General features: G+C 41.1%; 1 protein-coding gene across 3 annotated transcripts in view; it reads left to right on the forward strand.

Annotated features, from left to right (window-relative positions):
* Positions 1–5,020: 5,020 nt before the first annotated feature.
* Positions 5,021–26,364, forward strand: part of LOC127622012 (TNF receptor-associated factor 2-like) — a 43,664-nt gene continuing 22,320 nt past the window's right edge. Inside the window, exon 1 of one of the 3 annotated variants that reach the window (XM_052095870.1) lies at positions 5,021–5,185. In XM_052095870.1, coding sequence (XP_051951830.1) covers positions 5,093–5,185 — 93 coding nt within the window. In that variant the 5' untranslated portion in view covers positions 5,021–5,092. Of the gene's footprint in view, positions 5,186–25,798; positions 26,331–26,364 lie in introns of those variants that run through there. The other 2 variants (XM_052095888.1, XM_052095919.1) reach the window with 2 other exon arrangements.

The raw sequence follows: 26,364 nt of genomic DNA on the forward strand, positions 1-26,364 counted from the left end.
TTAGATAATCTTCTAAAATATTTGTTTATGTTCAGCAGAAAAAAGAAAGTCATGCACATATGGGATGGCATGAAGGTGAGTAAATGATGAGAGATTCTTTTCTCATTTTTGGCTGCAGTGGCGAAAGCTCAAAGCTGGTAGGAGGTTGCTGGTTTGAGCCCTGTAAGGGCCATGAGCCATCAGTTAAAGAACCTCTTTTCTTTATGTTGTGCTGGTCAGTAAGGCAATCATCACACTGACATCTAGGAGCTTGGATGCAGCATCAATCTAACGCAATAGTTTTCAGTTCCAATGCCATTGTAGAAATTCACCAAGCATAGTAAACCAGGATTATTTAATCCATGAATGAATGTGTCCAATAACAAGACAGTCACTGAAATTAATCCAGTAGTATTCAGCTGGTCATGTGATGTAATATGGCTGCCCCCATGAGGTGCCCCTACCACATGTAGAATAAAACAGCTTTTATAAGGATACCAATATGACTGAACTCTTCATCTCACATGAATGGTCATGATTTTATACATATGTTACAAAATTACTATTCATATCTTTAGAAGTAAAACTTTTTTACTAAGTAAAAATTACGAAGAGCACCTTTAAGACCAGGTTGCTCAAGGAGGATTGTCCCTGTAATAAGTGCACTGTGAGTTGTTTTGGATAAAATTGTCTGCTAAATGACTTTTTACTAGACTGTGTTTTTGAATTGAGCTCAATGTGAGAAGGAAAACTTTATAAATCATCAGATTAGAGCTAGTAAAGCAAAACAAGCTTTTAACTGGTTTCATGAGCATACCTTTCTTGTGAATTGTTTTTTATTCACTGTTTAATGATTTTCTTACGTCACTTCCTAAAACGTCTATTTATCTTTAAAAATGCACAACTAAGGTTAACAAGTCGTTGTATGTCACTTGCACTGTGGAATGAATAACCTTTGGAAATCTGAGTTTGACTGTGCGTGCATTTGAAGGATCTGTAGTTTGGTAAAATAGCCTTTTTTACGCACCTGCTGTAATCCAAAACAAATCGCCACATAGTAAAGACCTTCAGATCTCTGCAGTTTGTCTGTTAAAGCACCGTCACTCCACTAGAGGGCAGCACGAGACAATATTGAATTTCTTCTAGTTCACCATCATAGCTCATTATTTTAGAGCTCCTTGGAGAATACACGTGGACTTTATATCATTATAAATATATTCCTAACCATATAAAAGTTTTTATTTTTTTATTTAAGACACTAGAAATGAAAATGTTTTACTTACCTGGTATTAATACAATGTTAGGCTACAATATTATCACTATATCATTTAGAGCTGTTCTTCTTTCATATATGGCACTATAGCAATTTACTAATTAAGATAAATCAGTGTATAAATTAATGGATTTAATTACAATAAAATGTGACAGAATTTATTATACACAAAAGATTACTTACAAATTGTAATCAAAAAACATTTAAATTGTGATTTTTTCAAATATGAAGGAGTTGACATCACCTAAAGGTTTATGTATTAAAAAAGCGTTCCCACATAAGAACATTGAAGCAATATCCCGACAGGCTCTCTTTCTGAAAAGTGCCTAAAAGAACATGTCATTACCACCAATAGTCATTAATTAAGCCAATGACCTTTCCTTTTTATTATTTTTCTGTCAAAAACCCATAATCTTTATTACATCTTTGAAAGTAAAGATTAAAGATGATAACAAAGAAATGTTATGAGTTAAAGTTAATGTTAAAGAAACTCGTTTTTATAGTAATTGGCCAAACGTAAGAGAGCAAACTTCCTTCTGTTCTCTAATCGCAAGCAGTATAAAAGGGTGAACTTCACTTTTTTCTTTGGAAAATATAAAACAATGAGTGCTCTTTTGATGAGGTCACTTTTTATTTTCAGGCAGCATTTCCTCTATTAGAAGGAAGCAGGAAAAATAACTCTAAGATTATATATTACTATGTACATTTTCTGATGACTGATCTAACATTTCCTTCTGTTACAACAGTTACAGGACAGGTTAGATAAGAGTTAGAGGATGTATTTTTCATAGTTTGAAAAAGATTATGAGGTGGCGGCTCAATGCTCAGTTCCTGTCTGAGCTCATCCAGGTTCTGCTCCCAGCAGCGTTCATAGATGATGCTCAGAACACAACGGGCACGACTACCGCTGCGCAAGGCCCATGGTCCCAGAGACTGAAGCAGCACCTGTAGATGACTGACACCAATATATATTCGTATATCAAAAAACGTTCTTACAGTTTAGCAAGACATGGTTAAATATGTTTTGCATGAAGAAAATGATGCATATTCTTAGTGCCATTGCTATACTTTTCACGACAGCACATTTTACTCCAAAATTGTCATTACTGTCAATAATGTAATGATAATAATAATTGAATTCTCATTACAATGACGATGCATTACAATAATTTTTTTTTTTTTTAAATCAGCATAAATTAAATTCAAAAATACAATATAATGTACAGGCATAAATACTTAATTTAAAGTATTTATTGTTGGTACAACTTAGTTATTACAAGACATAGTTGCAAGCTGTTTCCTGTTCTGCCAGAGGATGTGTTTATAGGAATGTATTTCCTGTTTCTGTAATCTCTCAAACATATATAATGATGAGTTGGACAATAAACTTTGAAGAAGGATCTGATAAGCTTTGGTGTCTGTTTCACTTCTTTCTTCCCTCAGTTGAGACTCCTAATCGAGGCGGGGACTGCAGATCAAGAATAATCAATCAAATATATTGCACGACAAAAAGTACCTAAAATTTGATTCATTAAATATAGTATGTTTAATCTTTTGGATTTTAGGGTTATTTATTGAAATATGACCTGGACATATTCTTGACAAGATTTATGAGATTCACCCACAAATTATTATTATTAGAGGCCAAGACTCAAAGAGGCTGTAGCCCCTATTGCATCCGTTAGTTTTCAGTATTCTTCTTCTTCTTCTGGCTAGGAGTCTATGGCAACCGTATGTCATTGAGACATAATTCTGTTTTTGTCTGCTTACTCTCCTCTTAATGATTACAATGGAAACTTACATTAAAACTAATGGGCGCCATCTTGGATTATGATGTTTACAGTTTAACCTTTCACATCCTTTATATTTGGTCTGATTTTCCCAAACAAAGGCTCAAAATAATCTCCAGAATGAGCCGCACAGATATGACGTCATTTTTGTTTTATTTGCAGTTGTTGAAAAGTTACAGCATCTTGAAGTTAACAAAGTTGAAATAGGATTTAAGGCTAAATCTCGGCAACACTTTGTCCTATAGAAACGAAACTTAGAATGCTTCATTAGGAACATAATCTGAAAGTACATGCAGCGTATGGAGTCAGCGCCACCTATAAGTCAAGAAATGTGAAAAAAAAATCACTTTTTGCCCATATCTTTTGAACCATATGTCCTAAAATCATGAAGTTATTGTCTCTGGATTACGTTTTTCCCAAATCGGCCATACTGCCTCTCTGCCATTTTTAATTATCTTAAACTTTTTTTATATCTTTTGAATGCATTGCCAGATTTAAAAGAAAACTGGTTTGCTTCATCAACATCATGTCCTGACGATACCTGAGCAGTTTGGAAACAGCGCCATATAGTGGTCAAAATGCTTATTAAATATTAGCTTTTGGTGTATTATTGCATCCTTATTCTAAGTTACATACAATACAATACATATCTAAAACCTTCCAACTAGTTCAGTGGTCTGTGTGACATCCCTGTTTGGAATGGAGATGGAAAGAGTACTGGTTCAAGCCCAGCTCTGGGCAAGTTGAAAATAATTTAAAAGTCATATTGGCCCTCCAACAGTTTGAATATTATTATAAAAATTATCTTTGGGGGAGTCACATGGTGTCATGTAAGGATCAGACATGCTAGTTTTAATACCTTTTAATGACATAAAATGGTGAGATACGATACACTGTTCATAACTGTTCTAGGAGGACAATATGACAAAGAATTCAAAATTCTCAGGCTCTGGAGACATTAAAAGACACTTACGTGCTGAGATTAACACCCCCGGGAAGGCCGCGGACCAGGGAGTCGATTTGGTTGTAGAGTTGCGTAAAATGCGGCAAGAGATGTTGAACATGTTGGCAATGCTGACAAAGGTCATTGGAGGATCTTGCAATGATACGTCGATTGATCACTGTCATACAGACGAAATTTACTGATGTGGTCAGAAGAGTGGGGGATGTCGAGAAGCTGATTGATTATCTGGAATCATCGGAGAGGGAATTATCAGCTAATCCGCTAGCGACCAAGGTGAATTTGGAGCATGTCTGGGTGAAGTTGGTGGAAATGGATAACTGTAGCTGGCGGAATAATGTTCATTTCGTGGGAGTCCCAGTGGGAGTGGAGGGACAGAAAATGGTGGAATTCCTGGACGGGCTCTTTCCAAGTCTGCTCGATATAGCTGGCCATAAGTTGGAAATCAAGCAAGCTCACAGGGTTCCGGCTGAGGGAGACAGACCTCTACCAATTCTGTAAAGATCTGCAGAGATCGTCCAATAAAGATATTGTGTTACATGAGGCGAGGAGCAAAGGAAGGCTTTCTTGGAAGAACCACAGCATTTTCTTGTTCCCAGACTTTGCGAGCGTGACAAGAGAAAAATGTGATCAATTCAAGGAATGCAAGACGGAAGGTCACTTTTGCACTGACATTCCCGGCCAAATTGAGCATAGATGCTAAGGATGGCCGTAAAATAGGCCCCCCCTAAAATATCATTAAAATATGTGTATTGTAAATAATATAATGATATATTCTTAAAATAATTGTTTAAGAAATAAAATAATACAAATGCAAACGGGGCAACAACAAAACACCCCTTGGTGTCCCCTTCAAAAATTGCTCTTGAGAATTGTTATGTTTATTGTCCCCCCCAACATTTTGATGAAATTTTCGCCCCTGCCCACAGCAAGCGATGTCCATCATAAAGTCAATGGAGTGAGTGGGTTGTGTTGTGGTTCTCACATTGCAGCTGAGTGGAGCGGCTCAGTGAACATTCGTTTGAATGTTTGAAGATTCTGCGTGATCTTTTTGTGATGTTTATTTTGTAATAATAAATCACGTTAGTGATGGTTTTTTGGATGAATCTACATGCTCTTTGTGCCTATTCCACCTATCAGCTGGAGTTTATTTTGTGGAGTATTTCTGGCAAAGTCATTGGAGTGAGTAATTTATTGCTTGTACTCATGTTGCAGCCAAATGGACCAGCCTACTGAACATTTGTTTGACTCTCAGAAGAATCTGCATGCACTTTTTTAGCGCCAGGAGTTTATTTTGTAGAATAATACACTTTTAGGACAGTTTTATGGATGAAGCTACATGCTATTTGTGTTTATTCTGACTATTGGCTGGAGTTTGTTTTATAGATTTTTTTGCTGTTTAATTCTGTATCACAAAATTTTAATAGAATCACCGGACTTGAGCAATCCGATGGCAAAGTTGTCGCAGAGGTTCTCGCAGGCGTGCATTGACTGTTTGAGTTTGGAGGAATGGACGCCAGTTGGTGTTGTCGTGCGTGGGGTTAATGTGCCAATTTTTATTTTTTCTGTTTGCTTGGTTCTTGGGAATGTTTGGGGTTTAACTGTTGCACTAATGTTGGAATGTGGTCTTTTTAATCCTGTTTTTGACACAATCGTTTTTCTTACATGACAAAATGTCAAATGTTAATATGAGTGGATTGTCTCTCTCCACGTGGAATGTGAATGTGAATGGGTGCTGGCTCGAGTAAGAGCAGGGGAGTCATTACACTGATAAGTAAACATCTACAATTCAAATATCTCAAACAGAGTAAAGATAAATTAGGAAGAGTCATTATTGTTTTATCAGAAATTCAGGAACAAAGTCTTAATTTGGCAAATATTATGCACATAACGTTGATGATCAGGGCTTTTTTATAGATCTTGAAGGGATGTTGCAAGCTGCTGGCACCCCTCATGATATAATATTGGGAGGCGACTTTAATCTTTTGATGGACTCAATCCTTGATCATAGTGAAGCAAAAATGTGTAAGCACCCAAGAGCAACAGTGACTCTTCACAGGATGTGTAAAACTCTTTATGTTACAGATATTTGGAGACTTTTGAACCCATCTGGTAGGGACAACACATTTCTTTATTCAGTCCATAAGATTTACTCTAGAATTGTTTTTTTTTTTAATTTCTAAGTCCCTCATTTCACCTGTTGTTGCTTGTTCAATTGGAAACATTTTAGTCTCAGATCCCACCCTGGTGTGTTTAGAGGTGCTGCCACATATGGAGATAAAGAAATCATATAGTTGGCACTTTAATGTATCCCTTTTGCAAAATCCTGAATTCCAACAAACGCTAAAGGCTGAAATCAATGTCTATATATAAACTGGTCCTCATTATCCTCTGTGGGCATGGCTTGGGAGGCACTTAAGGTGGTTCGTAGGGGCCGGATCATACAGTATGCACAAAAAAATCGAAAGCACAAGAACTCGTGAAATTGGAAGGGAATATTAAAAGTGCAGAGGCAGAGCTGAAGTGCCGAATGTTGTCTCATGGCCTCAGAGAATTGACCCAATTGAAATACAGATATAATACTATATTTTGTCATGGAAGGTGGCGTTTTGGCTATTCAGGGCAAGACAGTCATACTTTGAGTCAGGGAACAAAGCAGGGAAGCTTTTGGCTAGATATATAAAGCAGAGAGAGTTTTTTCTACCATTCCCAATTTGCTCGTGGTGAAATATTTGTGGTCATTGATATTAATAATGCCTTTAAAGAATTCTCTCTTGATCTCTATAGTTCCACGTCTTCGTCTACTGATGAAGAATTTAGAAACATTGTGGAACCATTAGAACTTCCTAAACTGACGACTGAGCAAATGAATTCTCTTCATTCTGAGATAACCTTGGAGGGGCTTGGCGAGGTCATTAAAGCCTTGCCTACAGATAAGTCTCCAGGGCCAGACAGCTTTGCCACTGAATTTTTTAGATCTTATGCTACAGAACTGGCCCACATTTGCTAGAAGTTTATCTGGAATAATTAAAGAATGGAAAGCTTCCACCAACCATGACACAAGCACGGATCAGTCTGATTCTAAAAAGGACAAAGATCCAAATAAGTCTAAGAGTTACCATCCAATTTCCTTGATCCAGCTAGATGCTAAAATATTGTTAAAAAATTTGGCAAACCGATTAACTAAATTTATGACATCTCTTTTTACATATAGATCAGGTGGGGTTTGTTCGTTGCCGTAGTTCATCTGATAAAATTAGGCTTTTCATCAATATCATGTGGTCAGTGGCGAATGATCCAACTCCGGTCGCTGCCATCTCACTTGCCACCGAAAAGGACTTAGTTGGGATTATCTTTTTAAGATTTTGGAAATATATGGGTTCGGGAATACTTTAATTGGATGGATTAAGTTACTTTATAGAAACCCGGTAGCGGCGGTACAAACAAATGGATTAATTTCAGATTAATTTACTCTGGATTGGGGCTCCCGGTAGGGTTGCATTTTTCATATTATTGTTCTGTCTTGCCCTAGAACCATTAACAGCTGCGATAAGAAAAAAGGAAAAATAGCATGGTTAGTACATCAGAACTACATAGTTTCCACTAAAACACATGGTTAATACAATATTACTATAGAAAAAAACATTGTTCTCCAGCGTGACAACAGTTACACATACTGTACGGTCATTACAACCCAGAACTACTACAGCTGCACATGGGGGTGCAGTTTGTGATAAGTATTTCTACCAGACTATTGGAGCGCAAATAGTCACTTATTTATCCAATCTCTTAATCCACTAACCCATGTCTAACCCATTAACCAGTTTAATGTCTCTGCCCCATCTCGAAAAATTGAAATATGCCTGTCTTCATTTGATCAGCATTTGACCCCAAATAAATCTGTCATGAGTTTGGTCTGAGCAGTGGTGGGCGGAGTTAGTGTAAATAGCCTCTGGCAACAAGTTGGACTATTTGCCCTTAGTGTAAAGAGACACTCCGTTAATTATTTTCTTAGCATATCAGAGATGCTGTCCATAGAGATTAAGTTGTATTGAATCCTGAACATTCCTTCAAAACTTGCTTACATGACCCACCTGGCAGACAGATGGAAGGGTCCAAGTGTTGCACAAGAATACACCAAGAATACACATTGTCAAACCAGTCTGTGCAGCTTCATACCACTTCACAGTAACCTCACCTGCAGGCAAAGAATAACAGGATGAATATTTTAACACAAAGATGGGGCACTGGCGGCCCGCAGTGTCATTGAATACAGCCCATCGGACAAGACTGAGGATTGATTTTTAAGTTAATTGAAAAAGAGATTATGTAAAGATTGCATTCAGGCATTTTCGCGCTTGAGTAAAACTTTAAAGTTTCGCTATTTCACTATTGAGATGCTTGTCTGATTGTTGAAAAGTCTTGCGAATACTGAGAATGTTTCTCTGACACATGGGACTGATCGCTCCGTGCATGTTCTGGGGCTGGTGTGGAAATGAAATGTTTTGTATGAATGCACTGAAATGTTATGTTCTTGTTCCAGTATTGATATTGATGATAATTTTTGGATTTTTGCGATAATATTTAGATTTTAACTAATACCCATAAGCTGTTAGAGGTGGGGTGGAAAATGTTGAAAATACAATTCCTTGTCTGTATTCATTTGTGTGTTGCAAATGCACAGACAATGCAAATGAGATTCATTTTCTTGAAAATTTAAGTTTGAAATCTATTACTTGTTAATTGAACATGAATTGGTACATTTTAACTGTTATAGAATTGAGTTATAGTAAATATGCAAGTTATACAAAAATAATAATGTTTTTATAAATGTTATTAAATAAAAAACGTAATATATTTAATACAATTATTAAAAGCACATTGCATTAGCTGTGCATAGATTACCCACAATGAAGAAATTGAGTAAGTGGGTGAACATTTTGAGTGTGTATTTGTAATCTGACCCCTTGGTAGAAAGGAGAGAATGTTTTGTCCCTCATCACCTTCAAAGTCGCCCATCCCTGTTTTAACAAATGCAAAACAAATCCTATTATCTGAAGCTTTCAGCATTTGCGTTGTCCACCATCTGGCAGCCTGGGACTGTGGCTCATGGATGTTAAAGAGTTAGCTTCAAACATATGTCATGGCCCCTCCTCTGCCTTGCAGGGGCGGTTCCTCCTGCAGGCACAGGAGGGTCGTTAGTGATTGGAGCCACCTGGGCTCAGGGTATTTAAACTGCCTCACTAACACCTCTCTCTCTCTCTCTCTCTCTCTTTCTCTCTGCTCCTCCAGGTATGATCCTGTTTTGTTTGTTCCTTTGTAGTTTTACTCAGTTTCCACTCAGTCATGTTCACACACACAGATTCACGCATCCCTGCACTTTACATACACCTTACATTATGACATTTTCACACCTCATTCCTTTTCCTTTGTTAAAGTTAATAGTCTTTGGTTTACAATAAAGAAAACCTTTTTGTTTGGCCTATACCTGTTGTTCGTGTCCCCTCATTTTTGCCACAGGCTATGAGCCAGCCTGTGACACGTATTGAATATCTAAAGGGCTAAAGTATTTCAACGTAACGTTTTTGACGAAACAGGTTTAAAATGAGTTAAGATCTATCAACAGTATCTGTGGCATGCTGTTGATTAACAACGAAATAATTTGGACTCTTATATCAGTTTGTAAAAACAAGTATACAGTAAATCACGGTTACAGTAATGCACTTTTAAGCAAAGTCAAAGAGGAAATGTATTGCACCAGATTAAATGTTAAAAAGTTGCAACAGTACAACCACAAGAATTAAACAGTATACATATTTGTAACAAGGTTAAAATGAGAAAGGAGGAAGCGGGAACGGCTGAACAGTCAAAATAATATTTAATGAAAACTTAAACAAAAAGACACAGAACACAACCGCACACACTGCAGCTGCATGTGGCTCTCTCTCTCTCTAACTGCCGCATTCCGCTGCACTTATCCCACTCCCCGATTGGGGACCTCCTCCTCGTCACACTCCCCCGTCCTTTGTATCAGGCCGGGGAACCCCCGGATGTCTTTATATTCCTTCAGACTCCCGTTAAACAAATGCAGGTACTGTATCTGCTGGCCTCCTCACACAAGCGCTCTTGATGCGCATGTCCAAGGTTGTTGTTTCCACATTCATCTCCTGTTGTTTACTGGTGTCATGATCAAATGAGTCCGCCTAGTAAATCTTTTTCTTGTACTTCTTCTTGACAGCAATGGCTCAACTGTGAGTGTTGCCACCTTGTGGCCCCACTAATTAATTAATATAGTTCCAGGCGCATGCGCATATTGGGTTCAGAGTACGCACGGTTTGAAAAGTCCCGCCGCACGTTCAGTGCTCGAGCAGTCTACTGATAATTTTGCGTCACGCGCCTTGTACGCATACTGCAGAGTTTTTCCTGGACGTGGAAGTGTTCCACGATTCAGCACGGAAGCCTACTTTTGGTTTAAGGTCTCCAGTGTTTTCACCTGCATCGGCGTATGTATTTAGCAGATAATGTGATGTTTAGCATATAAAATGTGTTTAGCATACACCTGGCTCGACTGTGCCGATATTTTACAGAGTCGCGATGACTGAGTGAGAGTTACGTATGATATTTAACATGATATTACTTCGATTTGTTATTACAGTTAATAATTGCACAAGTTGAGCCTGAACTAATTATTACTACAACTAATGCTTAAATGGTTGTTGTTCTCTCAAATCAAATCACTTTATTGTCACACGACCATGTACACAAGTGCAACAGTAGGGGAAAGTCTTGTGTGCAGTTCCGAGCAATATAGCAGTCATGACAGTGACGAGACATATACAATTACAATAAACAACATATTTAAACAAAATAATTGACATATTAAATGTACACATACTTACACAACACAATAAAAATATACAATTATTAACGAGGTTACATTACAGGTGAAACTCGAAAAATTTGAATATCGTGCAAAAGTTCATTAATTTCAGTAATTCAACTTAAAAGGTGAAACTAATATATTATATAGACTCATTACAAGCAAAGTAAGATATTTCAAGCCTTTATTTGATATACTTTTTATGATTATGGCTTACAGCATATGAAAACCCCAAATTCAGAATCTCAGAAAATTAGAATATTACATGAAATCAATAAAAAAAAAAGGATTTTAAATACAGAAATGTCAGCCCTCTGAAAAGTCTAATCATGCATATGTACTCAGTACTTGGTTTGGGCCCCTTTTGCATTAATTACTGCCTCAATGCGGCGTGGCATGGATGCTATCAGCCTGTGGCACTGCTGAGGTGTTATGGAAGACCAAGATGCTTCAATAGCGGCCTTCAGCTCTTCTGCATTGTTTGGTCTCATGACTCTCATCTTTCTCTTGGCAATGCCCCATAGATTCTCTATGGGGTTCAGGTCAGGCGAGTTTGCTGGCCAATCAAGCACAGTAATACCATGGTCATTGAACCAGGTTTTGGTACTTTTGGCATGGTGGGCAGGTAACAAGTCCTGCTGGAAAATGAAGTCAGCATCTCCATAAAGCTTGTCTGCTGAAGGAAGCATGAAGTGCTCTAAAATGTCCCGGTAGACGGCTGCGTTGACTCTGGACTTAATAAAGCACAGTGGACCAACACCAGCCGATGACATGGCTCCCCAAACCAACACAGACTGTGGAAACTTCACACTGGACTTCAAGCATCTTGGATTGTGTGCCTCTCCATTCTTCCTCCAGACTCTGGGACCTTGGTTTCCAAATGAGATGCAAAATTTGCTCTCATCAGAAAAGAGGACTTTGGACCACTGAGCAACAGACCAGTTCTTTTTTTCTTTAGCCCAGGTAAGACGTTTGACATTTGAAGCCCATGTCCAGGACCCGTCTGTGTGTGGTGGCTCTTGATGCAGTAACTCCAGCCTCAGTCCACTCCTTGTGAAGCTCCCCACACATTTGAATGGCCTTTTCCTGACAATCCTCTCCAGGCTACGGTCATCCCTGCTGCTTGTGCACCTTTTTCTTCCACACGTTTCCCTTCCACTTAACTTTCTATTAATGTGCTTTGATACAGCACTTTGAGAACATCCAACTTCTTTTGCAATTACCTTTTGAGGCTTTCCCTCCTTGTGGAGGGTGTCAATGATGGTTTTCTGCACAACTGTCAGGTCAGCAGTCTTCCCCATGATTGTGAATTCAACTGAACCAGACTGAGAGACCATTTAAAGGCTCAGGAACCCTTTGCTGGTGTTTAGCTGATTAGAGTGTGACACTTTGAGCCTACAATACTGAACCTTTTCACAATATTCTAATTTTCTGAGATTCTGAATTTGGGGTTTTCATAAGCTGTAAGCCATAATCATCAAAATTATATCAAATAAAGGCTTGAAATATCTTACTTTGCTTGTAATGAGTCTATATAATATATTAGTTTCACCTTTTAAGTTGAATTACTGAAATTAATGAACTTTTGCACGATATTCTAATTTTTCGAGTTTCACCTGTAAGGGCCAGTTCTTAAACATTAAAATACAAATAGTTTTAAAAGTGTAGCCACAGAACATAAACATTATACATGAATCTGCACTGTATAAGAGGAGTACACTTTACTCCCGTTTACATGCGTCTCGTCAATAAGCTGCTTTCTCCACAGCAACGTAATTTCCCCACTGCAAATTGTGGGATTCCCCCACTGTACATAAACGTGAGGGACTGTCGATATTTTACATTGTTGTGTATAAATGGGTGTAACTTATAGTGCATGTGCTTTTCCCACTGTAGTCCACTTCGTTGACATGTTGTTGGGCTCCATTCTATGGCGTTTGTTATTTGGTCTAGTGGTCACGCACATGCGCACTCCTCAAACACCCATCAGAATGGCACTTATGAGTTTACGTAACCACATGAGCCGCGTTCGCTGGGAGAAACCTTGATGTGTTAAACCATTTTCTCTCAGTGGAAAATCACCATTCTTGTTTACATGACATTTCAGAGCGCCGCTTTCTGCAAAAACCCTGGAATAAACAGTTTTCGTAAGTACATGTACGTAGCCAATTTGCGTTTTAATGTTTATGGATGCGCCCCATTCACTTTCATTGTATGTGCCTTAATGTTTTTTAGTTTTTCTTATTACAAGTGAGGGATGAGTTTCTTTTTAAGTTTAGATGAAATTCTTTTCTGTGGTAATCAACACTATGCCACAAATGCTGTGGATTGAGCTTAACTTGTATTGAATCCTCAGGTACACTTGCCCTAAAGAATTTCATTGTATGTGCACTACTGTAAACACAGTTTATGCTTGTTTTTACTAACTGAGGAATGACTGAAATTGCTCTCGGTGAAAATTGACAGCATGTCACAGATGCTATCCATAGAGCTGAACTTGTTAATATTATCTGAACACGATATCGCAGCCTACGAGTCAGGGGTGACTCTCCGAAAAAGGGTGAGATGGAAATGTATGATTTTACCTTTTTCTGTAACAAATGTCAGTCAACATTTTGTTTGGTTATCTTCAGCTTTACATTTTCTTCTAGGAAATGGAGATACTCTCTTCCTTTTGACCCATCTGGCAAAGCATACATACAAGTGAGGTCCAGTGTAGATAGACGGATCCTATGACGCTGTCTAGAGACAAAATGTAAACATAAAGGACAAAAGTTCATCCAGAATACACCAAGGAAATTTGATTCCTTGGCCCAAAGAGTGACATCTGCAAACACATGTTGCTTTACTCTTTACCAGAACTAACTTAGTCATTTTTAGTGGGTGTAAAGTCGTTTCACACAGGTGCCCTTAAATACTAACTGTATGGACAAGTTCCACTAGAATTTGACAACCAGATGATATACTTTAATTTGGAACTTTTTGAATTTAAAACCTAACAAATTTCCTTTGTGAAATGCTGTTTGTGCCGAAACTCTTTAAAATAAATGGCACTTTCATATTTTCATATTTTGTTATCTAATGCAATGACATTCACACAATTTTAAGTGTAGCTTATAGGATTATTCCGGGTTCAATACAAGTTAACTTTTTTGATAGAAGTATTAATTTAAGTGCTTTTATAAAATTATAAGCTTCGCATTTCTGCCTTTAAACCCTAAAAAATTGGCCCCATTCACTTCCATTCGAAGTGTCTCACAGTAACCTCGAATTTGTCTTTTTTTATAGAAAAGGAGGGGATAGTTGAAAATATTTTATGTGGTAAACAATATTATGCCACAAATGCTGTCCATTGAGCTAAACTTGTATTGAAGCCGGAATATTCCTTTAAGTGTCCAAATACTACCCCTTACACTAGCCATACTGTTGCATGGCTAATTTTGTCCTGTAATGTGATTAGGGCCTGGTGCCCGGTGGTCTCCCCAAGCACTGCAACCATGACCATGTCATGACCATTGATATAAAATGTTAACATACATACAGGTGGAGAGTCATGGGAATTTTAGTTGACATGATTCAGAAAATGACCCCCTTTTGTGTTTATGAAATATTTTGCTGATATGATTGTACTTTCAGTTACCAATAAGACATAGCACAGCACTCTCAGTCCCGTTTAACACATTTCGCCATATTTAAATCCATTAAGCAGATTTTACCTTAAAATTAGCACAGCAACTGCAAAAACAAATATGATGACTTATTTGCCAGCATTGCAGGTTCAAAAGCCCAGTCAAGGCACCCAGACTATTAATGTAGTCAAAAGTTATCAGTTCAATTAAGAGCTAATGCCCTTCCATGTATACAAGTGTTGAATCTATTAATGACACAACAGATGGGATAATTAATGAAAATGAATGACAAAGCTTTCTGAAAGTTTCTTTTTCACTGAAATAAATATGGACTTTCCATCCCCTCAGAATGAAAAAAGAAACTAACAGCTGTTCTTTAAAATGAAAACATCCAATCATCACTAGGCTGAAATCAAGCTCTGATGAAAGGTAATTTGATAAGCAAATGTAATGAGACAACATTATAAAAGAATCTTCACCATGTCTGTAAAGGTATTGTAGGGCTCCAGAACCAACAGCCAAAAGAGCTTTCTGGACAGGGTTGGCTGGGATGTGAGTTGTGTACAGCTGCATTGTACTGATTTGAGTCTGAGCTTTTGTGCTGTTGACCGGTAAGTACTGAGCAGAGAAGAGAGAGAAGAGGGCATATTTACCACCCTAATTCTCATAACTGTAATGTGTCCAGATGTGTATCTTTTGAATTTATTTGTACTTCATATTAATATTATTGATTAGACTCATTCTGTCCAGACACAATTATTTCATAATCAATACTGGCATACATTAAAGGCAGTATAAAGTATAAGTTCGTAACAATTTAAATAGTAATTTGTTCATGTATTACAGTAATGAAAATCAGATTGGGTGGGTGTGCTTAACTGACATGACAGTTAAGTCACAAAAATTGGCTTAATTTTTTATTTACACAAAAAACTTTTATTTTGTAGTAAAATATGATCAACATGAGACACTTCTCAGTAGAGAATCTAATCTTTCTTGTGAATCAACATGTCAGACATTATCGTTTCCTAGAAGAGATGCTAGGTACCAGAGATGTTTGTTGTTTGCCTATGGGTGCTATTATTCTACAGGACTGGTTATGAATACCAAGTTTACATCAAATCTTCAAAAAAGTGCACTCCAGTAAAAGATTTATGCAACTTGGAGGAGTCACCGAGTTTTACAGGTCATTTATGTGTCAAGAGGGGCAATATTGCATTATATTATATTTTGTATTCATTAAATAGAACTTTCTATTGATTTACATTTTTAGTATAGTGTTGAGTCTTGTAGAAATAATTTCACTTTCAAAATAAGAAACAGACATAAAGGTGCACTCTGTAATTTTTTTATGCATGACGTCTTGGAATTGCACTGACAACGAAACGCAAAACATTTGTTATCAGTGACCTTGTAGAAATGAACTATTCTATGGATCCCTTTAGAGTACAGTGCAAGATTCAATCTCTCACAATAAGTTTTGCGTTCCCTCGCAATACTTATTGAGAGGCCGCAAAACTAATTGCGAGGTCACACAAAACTCATTGCGAGGAACGCAAAATTAATTGCGAGGGAACGCAAAACTCAATGCGAGGGAACGCAAAATTAATTGCGAGGGAACGCAAAACTCATTGCAAGGGAACGCAAAACTCATCGTGAGGGAATGCAAAACTCACTGCGAGGGAACTCAAAACTTATTGCGAGAGAATGCAAAACTCATCGCGAGGGAACTCAAAACTCATCATGAGGGAACACAAAACTCATTGCGAGGGAACACAAAACTCATTGCGAGAGAATGCAAAACTCATCGCGAGGAAACTCGAAACTCACCGCGAGGGAACACAAAACCTATTGCGAGAGAACACAAAACTCATTGCGAGGGAACTCAAAACTCACTGCGAGGGAACACAAAACTCATCACGAGGGAACACAAAACTTATTGCGAGGGAACGCAAAACTCATTGCAAGGGAACACAAAACTCACCGCGAGGGAACACAAAACTCACTGCGAGGGAACACAAAACTCACCGCGAGGGAACGCAAAACTCATCGCGAGGGAACAAAAAACTCATTGTGAGAGAACACAAAACTCATCGTGAGGGAACACAAAACTCATTGCAAGGGAACACAAAACTCACTGCGAGGGAACTCAAAACTCACCGCGAGGGAACGCAAAACTCATCGCGAGGGAACGCAAAACTCATTGTGAGAGAACGCAAAACTCACCACGAGGAAACACAAAACTCATTGCAAGGGAACATAAAATTTATTGCGAGAGAACACAAAACTCATCACGAGGGAACACAAAACTCATTGCGAGGGAACTCAAAACTCACCGCGAGGGAACGCAAAACTCATTGCAAGGGAACACAAAACCTATTGCGAGGGAACGCAAAACTCATCGCAAGGGAACACAAAACTCATTGCGAGGGAACACAAAACTCATTGCGAGGGAACGCAAAACTCATCGCAAGGGAACACAAAACTCATTGCGAGGGAACACAAAACTCACTGCGAGGGAACTCAAAATGTATTGCGAGAGAATGCAAAACTCATTGTGAGGGGATCCACCAATGCACACATAGACTGGAGGGGGAAAATAAGCTGAAAATGAATGTACTAAGGATAGGTATTAAAGGTGCGGTCAGTAACTTTAGTGTTTGTGTCATCTTGGACTTACACAGATACCTAGCGGCTTGGATGTAGCATAATTTATAATCAATAATTTTCAGTTTCAGGTGACATTGTAGAAATGTAGTATTCACAGTCAGCCATGATTACATTAATTAATTAATGAAAGTGTCAAATAACAGGACGGTTACTGAGATTAAGTATTGAGTAGTAGGCTATAGCCAGGGGCGGTTCTAGAGGCGGGGCCACGAGGGCCCTGGCCCCTGCTGAAATCTGTTTGGCCCCTGATTGGCCCCCGTTCCATCAATCGTCGACGAGAAGAGCAACCGGAGAATTCTTCACAACGATCACAGATGCAATTCCACCCCCAAACAATTGCCGGCACTGCGGCAGTAATGTGTCGATGTAACTTGGGAGAAGAAGCAGTGCTTGAAACTAATGCGCGAAATCGATGCGAATCACCAAAAAAAAAGGAAGAAGACGTGCTTGAAACGGCTTTGGCTTGAGCGATACCAAAACATTCTCTGACGTTATGCCAGTACGCGCATAGCAAGCCGATTTAACTTTTATTCATTTCCAGGATATGACTTCTTGATATCAACAATTCAATTTTCACTAGTTAAAATGATAGTTATTGATATCAGGAATTCGATATCTACTAGTAACAATGGAAATTTTTTATATCAGAAATTAGATTTCCACTAGTAACAATGCTAATTCTTGATATCAACAATTACATTTTTACTAGTTAAATGCTTATTCTAGATATCAAGAATTGTATTTCAACTAGTAAAAACTATAATTCTTGATATCTATAATTGTATTTTCACTAGTGAAATGTCACCATAGGCTGCCATTCAAAATCAATTGTTGATATCAAGAATTGATTTCTTACTAGTTATAATTCGAATACACATATCAGCTTTGTATTTATATCATTTTTGATATCAATAATTACATTGTTACTAGTAAAAATGTGAATTCTTGATATCAAGAATTACGTGGTTACTAGTAAAAATTTATATTCTAGATATAAACAATTGAATTGCTACTAGTAAAAATGTTAATTTTTGATATCTGAAAATGTATTTCTGATATCAATAATTATCATTTTAACTAGTGAAAACTGAATTGTTGATATCAAGAATTCATATCCTGGAAATGAATAAAAGTTAAAACGGCTTGCCATAGTACGCAGGAGAAAGAATCCATCTAACAGTTCCCTATCGAGAGGTCTCTCCTATTGCGTAAGTAGCTTACGCTATGGGAAAACTCAGTTTCTCGAGAAATATTGAAGTCTTTATGTAAAACGCATTGCAGCTGCACAGCAGACAGCAATGAGCGAGGCAGCTCGGTCATTGGCTGTGCTGCAGCAACTTGCTCGAACCAATGATGGGGCTGACTCTGAACGCAGCGACCAATGGTGCGCAGCGCTTCACGCGCTCAGAGCCCGCCAAGATGGCGTGGCTTAGGGCTATATATTAGGCGCCCCGTCATGAGAGTTGTTTAGATTTAATCTCCTTCAGCAAAGACCTGTTCTTTGCTGGATCCTCCGGATTGTTGGAGTCTTTCGCCTGCCGTCGAAAAGCCTAAAGCAGGACCGCTAAAGAGGACGCCGCCGCCTTCAGCCGCCTTCGAAGCCTTCTGCTACGCCATCCGGCGCGCAACGCTATATCCTTTTACTGCAAGCGCTTGCCTCTGTGACGCTTTTTTAGTAAAAGAGTAATTTTCCAAGGCGTTGTTGCAAATGCCTTCAGCCTGCGCCTCGTGCAGAGGCCCTCGTCCTGATGGGGATCGTCACATCATTTGCACTCGCTGCCTGGGACCGGACCACGCAGAAGCTGCTCTCATTCAGGGCGGATGCCCTGAATGTGACTCCCTGGGCCTCGCCGAGCTGCGCTTTCGCCGCAAACGAGCCTGCTTCCACCGTGCTGCCGCCCCCTCCGTTCGAGCCGCGCAAGAAAAAGCGCTGCTCACAGAGGCTGCCAGAGCACGTAGACTTCGGTGACGTCACGCCGGCCCAGTCCCCGCGTGCTTCACCGCTACCTGAGATCTCCCCGCCGCCAGTCCATTTTATGAAGGCGGACCAGCACCCCTCCAGCAGAGCGGTGGGTCTCGTCTCGTTCGGCACGTCAGGGGACGACGATGAAAAGGATGACAGCCTCTCTATTGACGCTGCATCCGACGACTGGCCGGGCTCGAGTTTCGACCCCGCGCCATCGACATCAGCGGACACGAGCACGGGCACCAGCATGGACTCTGAGATCGTCCGCATCCTGTCCAAAGCCTTGGAAGACCTCGGGCTCGACTGGTCTTCTCCGGAAGAACCCGCCCGCAGCCGGCTGGACGAGTGGTTCCTGCAGGGGCGCCGGCAGGCCCCTCGACAGAGACCCTCTCCTTTCTTCCCCGAAGTGCACGACGAACTCACGAAGTCGTGGAAAGCCCCACACTCTGCTCACCTGAAGCCTTCTTTTTCTTCCTCGCTCTCCTCAGTGGACGGCGCAAGAGAAAGAGGCTACGAGGGAACTCCGCCCCTCGAGGAGGCTGTGGCCAACCATCTGTGCCCACCCTCCACCGCCGGATGGAAAGCCAAAGCTTCTCATCCCTCGAAGCCCTGCAGATCCACCTCAGCTCTCGCCGGTCGCGCATACGCCGCCGCCGGCCAAGCTGCGTCAGCACTTCATTCAATGGTGGTTTTACAAGTTTACCAGGCCAAAATTCTCCGCACCATGGATGAGTCTGGACCTGAACCTGAGGCTTTCAAGGACCTGCGCAGCGCCACTGACGTAGCCCTGCGAGCCACGAAGGCCACCGCCCAATCCATCGGCCGGGCCATGGCTAACTTGACTGTCCTTGAGCGCCATCTGTGGCTGACGCTAACGGAGATGAAGGACGCGGATAAGGCGCCATTCCTTGACGCGCCTATCGCTCCAAGCGGCCTGTTTGGATCAGCGGTAAAAGAATTCGCTGAACGCTTCACTGAGGCCCGGAAGGATTCGCAAGCTATGCATCACTTCCTGCCCAAGCGCTCCAGCTCGTCTCACCAGAGACCGCCTCAGCAGCAGCAGCGAGCCAGGGCGGCCCCTCCCGTCTCCCAAAAGCCAAAGAGCAGACCTGAAACGGATGCTCGATGCCGCTCGCCCCATCCTAGATCTCAGACATCTGAACAAAGCTTTAATGATTCGCTCGTTCAGAATGTTAACAACCAAACATATCCTCGCGCAAGTTCGCCCCGGGGATTGGTTTCTATCAGTGGATTTGAAAGACGCTTACTTTCACATTCCGATAGCGCCTCATCACAGGCCTTTTCTGAGATTCGCTTTCGAGGGACAGTCATACCAGTACACAGTACTACCATTCGGCCTATCATTGACCCCCTGTACATTCACGAAATGTATGGACGCGGCACTTTCCCCCCTGAGACAGCGGGGAGTGCAAATACCGAATTACCTCGACGATTGGCTAATCATAGCACAATCAGAGGGTCAGTTAACGACGCACAGATCTTGGATTATCAACCATCTAGAATGCCTGGGTCTGAGAATCAATTTTGCAAAGAGCGTGCTATCCCCCAGCCAGAATATCTCCTTTCTGGGAATAGTGCTAGACTCAGTGCAGATGACAGCGCGCCTCTCATCAGAGCGCGCGCTCTCTATTCGAGGCCTTGCAACATCATTCAGAACGGCTGCACACGCCCCGTCAAACGATTTCAAAGAATGCTCGGTCTCATGGCCTCGGCATCGGCGGTACTCCAGCTAGGATTGTTGCACATGCGTCCTCTCCAGCGCTGGCTCAAGAGCCATGTCCCCACTCACGCATGGCGCTCGGGCCACTTTTTGATCAGAGTGAATCACGGCTGTATAAAAGCCCTGACGCCCTGGAAAGCCGTCAACTGGTATCAAACCGGCGTGAGTCTGGGTGTAAATACGCGGAGAAAAATGATCACGACAGATGCCTCCAAAATAGGATAAAACACCACCTGCGCTCGCTGAGAGCAGCACATGTGCCAGGCGCCCTGAACCAGGGAGCGGACATGCTGTCCAGAGACAAGGTTCTCCCAGGAGAATGGTCTCTCCACCCCCTGACGGTTCAGTGGTTATGGCAAACCTTTGGCGAGGCAGAGGTCGACCTCTTCGCCTCCAGAGAAAACGCGCACTGCCCCCTTTTCTTCTCAAAGAGCACGGACACGCTCGCCCAAGTCTGGCCGAGCCGCCCCTTGTATGCTTTTCCCCCGATCGCGACGCTACCTCAGGTCATCAGTCGGATCAGGGAAGTGAAATGTGCAGTGCTCCTGGTAGCCCCACTCTGGAACAACCAGACGTGGTTTCCAGAACTGATGCAGATGATGCAATCTGCCCCATGGCCGATTCCGTTGAGGCTAGACCTCCTCAGGCAGGCCAACGGGATGATTCTTCATCCCCGCCCGATCTGTGGGCCCTCCATGCATGGCCCCTCAACGGGTTCCCGAGAACCTCCCCAGTGGAGTTTTGAGAACCATCACTGAGGCGCGAGCGCCTCTACGAGGCTTTATATGCCCAAAAGTGGAAAGTGTTCAGTGACTGGTGTGATACCAAGAGCTTGAACCCCAAATCATGCGAGATACCAAGTGTACTCGCCTTTTTGCAAGAGCTGCTGGAGGCGGGCCGCACACTCTCCACGCTCAAAGTCTATGTGGCTGCCATAGCGGCGTCACTCAATCCTGATAAAGGACATTCATTAGGGAAAAACGACCTAATCATTCGTTTCCTAAGAGGCGCTAGGAGGATGAACCCTCCTCGCCCCCTCTCGGTGCCAATCTGGGACCTTGCCACGGTCCTGGACGCACTCAAGAGTGCCCCGTTCGAACCTCTCCGAACCGTGCACCTTAAACAGCTCTCGCTCAAAACTGCGCTCTTGCTGGCGCTCGCCTCAGTCAAGAGAGTGGGCGACCTGCACGCGCTGTCATCACGCGCTGCTTGCCTGGAATTTGGACCTAACGACTGCAGAGTTGTCCTTAGGCCAAAGCACGGGTATATTCCTAAAGTGCTCTCCACACCCTTCAGAGTACAGGTGATATCTCTGGCAGCGCTATCATCCCCAGCAGATGAAAGCGACGCTAATTTACTCTGCCCGGTCAGGGCGCTCAGAGTATATTTGGAACGTTCTGCCCTGTTCAGACAGACGGAACAATTATTCGTATGCTTTGGCGGCCGCACTAAGGGTCTCGCAGTCTCAAAGCAAAGAATATCGCGCTGGATAGTGGATGCTATAGCGCTAGCTTATGAAGCCAAGGGCCTTCAATGCCCCTTAGGCGTCAGAGCTCACTCTACGAGGAGCATGGCCTCCTCGTGGGCGTGGTCGAGTGGGATACCCATTGAAGATATTTGTGCGGCGGCGGGCTGGGCCTCGCCTTCGACATTTATAAGGTTTTATAACCTACAGGTCCCCTCATTGCATTCCAACATTCTATCAGCCTGACTGTAGAATGGACTGGAGAATGTATATGCTGAGCATTATCTCCTCCCATATAAGGTCCGTCTCTGACTGACTTAGAGGATTTTTTATGCATATCAGTACATAGAAAAATGCATTCCAACATTCTATCAGCCTGACTGTAGAATGGACTGGAGTATGTATATGCTGAGCATTATCTCCTCCCTTACAAGGTCCGTCTCTGACTGACTTAGAGGATTTTTTATGCATATCAGTACATAGAAAACTCGGTACATAAGATATGTGCTTGTGTTTGTACTATGAGCGCCCCACCATGGACCACCTTGGAAGGGCGCTCTATACTATCCCATTATGTAGCTCGCCGTTGGCCGGCTCGTGGAATAATCACTTTGCTTTAAGGCTCAGGCATCTGCCTCTGGCTTTATAGAGCGAAGTCAGCACGCACGGCGTTTTACATGGTGTTCCCATAGCGTAAGCTACTTACGCAATAGGAGAGACCTCTCGATAGGGAACGACTCGGTTACTAACGTAACCTCGGTTCCCTGAGAGGAGGGAACGAGTATTGCGTAAGCTGCCGTGCTAGTGCTTGGTCAGTTTCGCTTCAGTCGATTGAACCTAAAGAACTCTCATGCAGTGTTGCCAACTATTTTCAATGGAATGTAGCTAAAGCCTGCTTGAAAAGTAGCTAAATGTCGCCAGATGACGTCATGCGTCATTAGCATATTAATGACGTCATCGTGTCATATTTGCATTCTGCCTAATTTGTCGGTAGCAGACGCAGAGAGATGTGGCAGCAGCGGGGAAGTAAGACCTCACGCTTGCAGTACTGGCGATAAAGTTGAATTTATATTGTGTGTATATGCGTTTTTGTATGTGTATATGAGTTTGAAGAAGGTTTATTGTTGTGTTTGGATAAGTAAAATGTATAGAGTCTGTATACGATATGAAGTCGGAGAGTTCAGAAACCGAACCGGAATGAACTAAAACTCTGATTAGTAGTGATGCCAAGAAAAAACGGTCAAATTAAATGTTTTGAATTAAAACAAAGGAGAAGGCAGCTGCTATGTGATCACTGATTGGTTCCTGCTAACACAGCGTGCACATGCGCAGCTCATTCATGTCTATGTCCGCTGGCGTGCAGTCAACGGAATGTGCTGCTCCTCTCAGCCGCTCACTGAACAGAGCAGACGCAGCGGGGAAGTAAGACCTCACGCTTGCAGTACTGGCGATATTTGGAATTTGGAAAGTTGCTAAGGTTTGTCCAAAAAGTCGCTAGATTTGTCGCTAGTCGCTTTTTTGAAAAAATGTCGCTAAAGGGGTCTGAAAAGTCGCTAAAAATAGCGACAAAGTCGCTAAGTTGGCAACAATGACGGGGCGCCTAATATATAGCCCTAAGCCACGCCCATCTTGGCGGGCTCTGAGCGTGCGAGCGCGAAGCGCGCGCCCATTGGTCGCGCGTTCAGAGTCGCCCCGTCATTGGTTCGAGCAAGTTGCTGCAGCACAGCCAATGACCGAGCTGCCTCGCTCATTGCTGTCTGCTGTGCAGCTGCAATGCGTTTTACATAAAGACTTCAATATTTCTCGAGAAATATTAGTAGTTAGTAACCGAGTCGTTATCCAATTTTGAAGACAATTCTTGGTGAGTCACAAATCCTCGTGTTGGTTGTCATTAAAATATGAAAGGATATTTAGCTGCTGCTCTTACTTATTTTAGGTTTGTTAACTAAGTTGTGGAAGAAGCACTGTCGAAGTAAACCAATAAAATTGTAAGCCACTAAACTTGTTAGCAATGTTAACATGTTTTTGCTAAGATAGCGCTAGCAAAGATTCTATAGTTAACTTTATCAAACGTCTGTGGCGCTAACTAACACTTTAGAGTTTTTGCATGCACTAACCACCTTGTATGTAATTATACCTTTTGTGATAATGTTAACTATCGTGTTTGGCAGATATAGTGAGCATGAATAAAAAGCGACAGACACAGGGAGCCATTCAGAGGTTTTTTACCAAATTAACCGATGATACCACTGAAAGTGAGGGTTTAAGCAAGGAGAGGTCAGAGGACAGAATCAACCAGCAGGCAGCTGAGGACCAGGGTAGCCCAAACCCCTCTTCACCAGGTCAGAGAAAACATGATGTACAAAGCCAGATGATAGAAACAATGCAATGTATTAAATGGTATTCATTGAAATTGCAACGAGGAGAAATGTACTGCTTGCTGAGGGTCTGAAAATAATGACGCCAAAATGAATGTTTCTGCTAGCAGCTAGTATCAGAAAAGTTAGCAATAACTGCTCATATTAACCTAATTTTCAGAAGAATGCATGCTGATGTCAAGTAACGTATACGGTTCAACTTTAGCTGTCATTGTTACCCTTTCTAGGTTAACATGATTAATGTTGTATGGATTGCATTTTATTATTTTATTTCTTAAACAGAACTAAATTTATAGTTGTCAGATGGCATGTTCAAATCAAATCACTTTATTGTCACACTACCATGTACACAAGTGCAACAGTAGGTGAAATTCTTGTGTGCAGGTCCGAGCAACATAGCAGTAATGACAGTGACGAGACATATGCCAATTACAATAAACAACATATTTACACAACACAATTTACATATCAAGTGTTTCATCATTGTCAGTGATCAGACCTACCACCGTCGTATTGTCAGCAAACTTAATGATGGCATTGGAGCTATGTGTTGCCACACAGTCATGTGTGTACAGGGAATACAGGAGTGGGCCTTTATGAACAGTATAAATAAATGGAAAAAAAAATCATTAAGAACTTTAGTCACTTTTTTTTTATTAGAGCATTTGAAAAAGGAATGACTGCCAAAGTGTATTTGCACCGTACTGAATAAATTATTTTGTGTGCTTGAATGTACCCTCTACTTGGCCCCTGAATGTAACATGTGGCCCCTTAATGGCCCCTGTTACAGAAAAATCCTAGAACCGCCACTGGCTACAGCAAGTAGTATTTGAATCAATGTGATTCAAACATGGGAGGTGCCCCTACCCTATATAGAATAAAAGAGCTTTAATAGGGTTACTGGTATGACTGGAGTCTTCATTTTAATGTGCTCATGATTTCCTACATATATTGCAAAATTACAATTCATGTCTTTAAGAGTTACTTTTTTAAGGAGGAAATAATACTGAGTGCACCTTTAAATATAAATTACTATTGTCCATACATTCATCGGCATGCCCTTGAGCTTAAATAATATTTTCTAAAATCGTAGCGGACCTTATAGCACAACCCGATCAATTCAATTTACCTGCTATAAATCTTTTAAGAAAATGAACTAAGACACTCCGACAGATAAATATTAAACGGCACAGCAGATATGAATGCGGTGAATGTTAGTTTCCGTAGGTGAAGCAACCGCAATGCTACTACAATCATCGCAGCGAGCCAAAATACTGCATTTAAATGTTATTTTTTCTAAATTATCACGCTTTCGCAGTGCTGGTTAGCAAATGCTACTGGCATGGTCAGGATGTTCCCCTGAACAACACGCGTTGTTTACAGTTCAAACTAATATCAAACTAATTAACTATTCCACTCTTATTAAATACTTCCATATGAACGCCGATGATAATAATATCCGCTAACAAGGAGACAGTATGCTAACACAATCATTCTAGCTGTAATAGCCTACGTGTTATTTACATTGTGGGAGGTTATGCTGTTGGTTTGAAGCTCCGCCGCCCAAAGTTGTTTCACAAAGTATTTGAGCGACTTTGGTGAGTAACTTTAACATTATCTCTGTGTGAAAAC

This window comes from Xyrauchen texanus, chromosome 3 (assembly GCF_025860055.1).
Source record: "Xyrauchen texanus isolate HMW12.3.18 chromosome 3, RBS_HiC_50CHRs, whole genome shotgun sequence".
Classification (NCBI taxonomy): Eukaryota; Metazoa; Chordata; class Actinopteri; order Cypriniformes; family Catostomidae; genus Xyrauchen; species Xyrauchen texanus.